Here is a 5127-nt window from a genome sequence, read left to right as displayed (position 1 = left end):
TTATTTATGTGTCTAATTTAATTAACGAAACTTGATTAAAGTCATTTTAATTTAATTTTTCGTAATATTAAGTTCAGACAAAAAATAAATAGAGAATAAATTGTTGGTTTAACCAATAAATAGTAAATATAACAAGTAAAATAAAACAAAATGAGTATAATTTCCTGTATTTTTTTTGAGTACTACTGACTCTGCTACAATGTAGTGTCTGTTCATAGCTACTTGTGGGATATAAACCGGGACACCGGGTGCAACTAGACCACGAAGTCTTTGGCAATTTCCTGTATTTATATCTCATGAAATTAAAATAGTCTATTTAAATTTCGAGAGGATCCCATTAAAAAAAACACTAGCAATCACATATTTAAATGACTCAACTACTCCCTCGGAAGCCTAAAGCTATATATAACAATCACATTTGATCGAACTTCTGATCTGCGCTTACCACTATACCAAAAGTTATAACTAATAACGAATATGCAATTTTATTTCTTTCCAGTTGTACTGTAATTAACGTCACGTTCAATAGTAGAATACTAGATTTGACTCTTCAAACCCCGCCATATAGTGTCTTACTTGTCTTATTTTATTGTTTTTTCTTTTCATTAAATTTTTGTTGCTACTTGGGACCTATCTTAACACCCAATCCATCACTAGATTTGCGTAGAAACCACTTGATTGCCCCTTTTCTCACTCTCACTCTTATCTTTGGATCCTAAGAATGATTTCTCTCTAGAATTCTTGAAATGATAAGAAATTTTTGTTTTTTTTGTTTTTTCTTTTTCCCTTTTCCATCATATCATAAGAGTCAAACCATTATATTAATATAAGCCTCCCTCTCTCCATCCCTCCCAGAATTAGCTTAGAGTGACAGACAACATGGGCCGACATTCTTGTATGGTGAAGCAGAAGCTGAGGAAAGGGCTATGGTCGCCTGAGGAAGATGAGAAGCTCTACAATTACATCACTAATTTCGGTGTTGGCTGCTGGAGTTCCGTTCCCAAACACGCCGGTATGTATGTATGTTCATCAGTTTTGTTTACATGGATCATCAGATGCGTTGCGTATATTCATTGGTTGTTGTGAGGGAGGATGGGGGGATATGATGGAATAATTCATGCAGGTTTGCAGAGGTGTGGGAAGAGCTGCAGATTGAGGTGGATAAATTACCTGAGGCCTGATCTTAAGAGAGGGATGTTTTCGCAGGAAGAAGAAGATCTCATTCTCAGTCTTCATGAAGTTCTTGGAAACAGGCAATTTAATTCTCCATCTTTTTCTTAAATGATACATGTACAGTTCAACTATCAGTTTAGACTTTTAATTGAGACAGAATATATGTTTTAATTTGGTATAGAACCAACTTCGTTTAAAAGGTGGGTTCGAATCTGGACCTTCATGCCTCTATGCACGTGAAGGGCATTTTGAGTATAACAAATGTGTAGTGCAACCAACTATTAGCTTAGTCTTTTAGTTGACCGAGCACGTGCTTCAATTTGATATCAAAATCGATCTCACGCAAGAGGTGGGTTCGAATCTAAACCTTCACGCACCTGCACCCGTGAGGGGCATTTTGAGCATAATAAATGTGTAGCCGCCAACTATCAGTTGAGTCTTTTAATTGTGACGGAGCACATGTTTCTATTTGGTATCAGAACCGACCTCATACAAAAGGTGAGTTCGAATCTGAACCTTCGTTCATCCGCACACGTGAAGCACATTTTGAGCATAATAAATGTACAGCTCAAACTTTTAGTTAAGTTGAGACGATGAAAGACATGATTCAATTTAGTATCAAAACCAGCCTCATGCAAGAGGTGAATTCGAATCTAAACCTCACACTTCTGCACATATAAATATGTCGTCCAAGTATCAGTTTAGTTTTTTAGTTGAGACGGAACAGATGTTTCAATTTTCTTGTTTTTCATATATGGTAATAATCATATAATGGAGAAAGCAATTATATTGTTGTTTGGAGCAGGTGGGCACAGATTGCAGCAAAATTGCCAGGGAGAACAGACAATGAGATCAAGAACTTCTGGAATTCATGTCTGAAGAAGAAGCTGATAAAGCAAGGAATCGATCCAAACACACACAAACCCATGGCAGAAACCCAAGACGACCCAAAGAATCCCACTCTCCCAACACCCCTAAACGAACTCCCAACAAATTTCCCAACCACCCCACAAATGGAGCCCTCAAAGCTCCCATTCATAACCACCAAACAAATCTTCGACCCTCTGTTCTTATACGAACCCCAAGAAAACCTCAATTTCCCCTCAACCTACCTTAACCCAACCTACGCCTTTACCTCCTTGCCAGGCCTAATGAACTTCGACACAAACGGACAGATTACAGAGACAGATTATTTCTCGGATGGATCGAATTCTAGAATGGGTTCCAGCAACAGCTCCAACAACATTGGGGCAGCCCAGATGAACAACAACATGGAAAATGGGTCGAGATTCTCATGGGAAGTTGGGAACAGAATGGAATCTCTGTTTGATCAATATGGGTTCAGCAATAATGGTGAGATGATCATTAAGCCTGAAGAAGAAGAAGAAGAAAGGCAGCTTATTGAAGCACACTGCCATGACTATACATTGACTTCTCTCCCTCAAGACTTGGGTGGGGCGAATCTTGATGTTTTCCACCAACTTTGAACCGTGTAAAATTCGAAATTTTTTTGGGGGTTTAATGTAATTTTTGGGTTTTCTTGGGCCCCTCCCTCCCCTATGATATACAGACAAAATATACACAGGTGTTCATAGACTTGAGGTGTGAATTCTTTATCCTTCCTCCTCTGATCTTCTTCTCTAATTCCTCGTTTTTTTTTTTGGTTAAGTATACAAGGTTTTGTCAAAATGGATCTGTAATTTTACTGGTGTCCTGTTGTTTCAAGAGTTGAGGTTAATGCTGTTTTGCATTTTTTGATGATTGGTAAGGTTTTACATATATATGTTGTATTAATTATAAGTTTGACTTGTATAAGTATACATGGTTCCAAAAATGTTTGTTTTATTCAAATTTGTTGTACAAGTCCCAACTCTCATAATTTTCACCTTTTTTTAATCTTATACTGAATTTCTCATATTCGTAACTTGTGAGTTTTTTCAGTGGGAAGGGATATCCAATAACAAAGGGCTTAGGAACTATCCCGGACCCTTTGTAAGTTGGTTGCACCTAGTTTATCCTTAGCAATTACAAGAATTACAGTTAGACAGGGTTCCGTGCGAGAGCACCATGCACTCTGTTGTCTCGTAGCTATCATAGCAAAACGGTTAACTACTTTGTTTTGCTCAAAGTAGATGCTCTTGTAGCTAGGAAATGTTCCAAACTCTAGCGATCCAACGCTTAATGCCCTCAATATAATTTTGCATTGGTCCCCTTAAATGTGCTTGATCCTTGATCTAATCAACATAACATCCTTAGAGCATCCTTATCTGTGGAGAATGTGAAATTTATGTCAATAAATTAACTTCAGCTTGCTTCAATGAATTGGTGTGGAGGTCAAAATGAGAGGAGTTAATTTTCCTACAACATGTGGTTTAATGTCAGGAAAAAAAAAAAACATCGTCCAAAACGCGCGTTGAGCGCAACATTGCGCCCCAGCGGGCGCGTGTTGTCCACACGTCAGTTGGGACGCCTAAGAGTGGCCGCCAGTTGGCGGCCACTCTGACTTCAACCAACCTTATTATTTTTATTTTTTAATTTTTTTGTTTGTTGTCAGATTTTTTTTCTTTTTATTTTTTTTCCACTTTTTCTTTCCTAATCACATTTACAAAAACTCTTTAAAAATTGCAAAAAAATTCCACTAATAAGAATGTTTCTTAGAATTCGATTGGATTTTGACATTCCGAATGCCATTATTCCACGCCGTAATTTAGCTGAGTTTTAACTAAACTTATTTGAAAGTAACTGTTTGCCTCTAAGGCAATGTGACATAAATGTCATGTTTTAATAATGTATAAGTGTATATTATTATGCGTTCATCCATTTGATATTATGAGAAATGAGTTAATACTTAATTTGGTCTCTCGACTATTAGGATTTTACTAATTTAGTCATCGACTATAAAAATTGCTCAATTTAGTCCCTAACTATACAAAATTTACCTAAAATGGTCCGTCGACTATTAGGACTTCACCACTTTAGTCATCGACTACCAAAGTTGTCCAATTTAGTCCATAACTATGTAATTTTTACTTAAAGTGGTCACTTAACTATTAGGATTTCAGCACTTTGGTCCTCGACTATTAAAGTTGTTCAATTTAATTAGTCTACATCTATGCAAATGTTAATCTAAAATGTAAGTTTAGTGTGGATTTGGGGACCTTTTTGGAGAGTCGATGACAAAAGTGGTGAAATCCTAATAGTCGAGTGAGCATTTTAGGTAAAAATTGCATAGTATTGAATTAAATTGAACAACTTTGGTAATCGAGGACCAAAGTGGTGAAATCTTAATAGGTGAGAGACAATTTTAAGCAAAAATTACATAGTTATGAACTAAATTCAACAATTTTAGTAGTCGACGAGAAAAGTGATAAAATTATAATAGTCAAAGGATGAAATTGAGTATTAACTCTATGAGAATTCCAATACTGATATTTTTGCAATATAATTTTGATATTGATACGGTTAAAGAATAGATTAATTAGGTTGTAGTTATTAAAAGAAAAGAAAAGAAAAGAAAAGAAAGGGAGATCTTTGATTTGGATTAGATAGTGAAAGTTGGGCCAAGGAATAAGAGATTGGCAAATTATTGTGTGGACCATGATAAAATGTACATTATTTTTGTACTGAATGTATATTATTTTTATACTATAAAAATAATGTACATTCAGTACACAAATAATGTATATTCTCTTAATGCAATGTACATTATTTTTATATTGAATGTACATTATTTGATAGTATGGTCCACACAGTTATGTGGACCATGGTCCACACAATAATGACTGGGTCAACAATAATGTACAGCTGTGTGGACCACACTATCAAATAATGTACATTCAATATAAAAATAATGTACATTGCATTAAGAGAATATACATTATTTGTGTACTGAATGTATATTATTTTTATACTATAAAAATAATGTACATTCAGTACACAAATAATGTATATTCT

General features: G+C 35.3%; 1 protein-coding gene across 1 annotated transcript; it reads left to right on the top strand.

Moving 5' to 3' along the window:
• The first annotated feature begins 793 nt into the window (after window positions 1-793).
• LOC115997205 (transcription factor MYB61-like) lies at window positions 794-2988 on the top strand. Its single transcript, XM_031236714.1, has 3 exons — window positions 794-1012; window positions 1124-1253; window positions 1979-2988. Exons 1-3 carry the CDS (start codon window positions 880-882, stop codon window positions 2658-2660), a joined length of 945 nt encoding a protein of 314 aa, XP_031092574.1. The 5' UTR covers window positions 794-879; the 3' UTR covers window positions 2661-2988.
• Window positions 2989-5127: the final 2139 nt, after the last annotated feature.

Source organism: Ipomoea triloba, chromosome 11, assembly GCF_003576645.1.
Source record: "Ipomoea triloba cultivar NCNSP0323 chromosome 11, ASM357664v1".
NCBI lineage: Eukaryota > Viridiplantae > Streptophyta > Magnoliopsida > Solanales > Convolvulaceae > Ipomoea > Ipomoea triloba.
Note: the sequence above shows the minus strand (reverse complement) of the source record. Positions and strands in the feature narration are given on the sequence as shown.

Coding starts and splice junctions, on each gene's coding strand:
- LOC115997205 (XM_031236714.1), top strand. CDS start 880: ATGGGCCGACATTCTTGTATGGTGAAGCAGAAGCTGAGGAAAGGGCTA. Junction 1,013..1,123: donor TTCCGTTCCCAAACACGCCG/GTATGTATGTAT, acceptor TAATTCATGCAG/GTTTGCAGAGGTGTGGGAAG. Junction 1,254..1,978: donor CATGAAGTTCTTGGAAACAG/GCAATTTAATTC, acceptor TGTTTGGAGCAG/GTGGGCACAGATTGCAGCAA.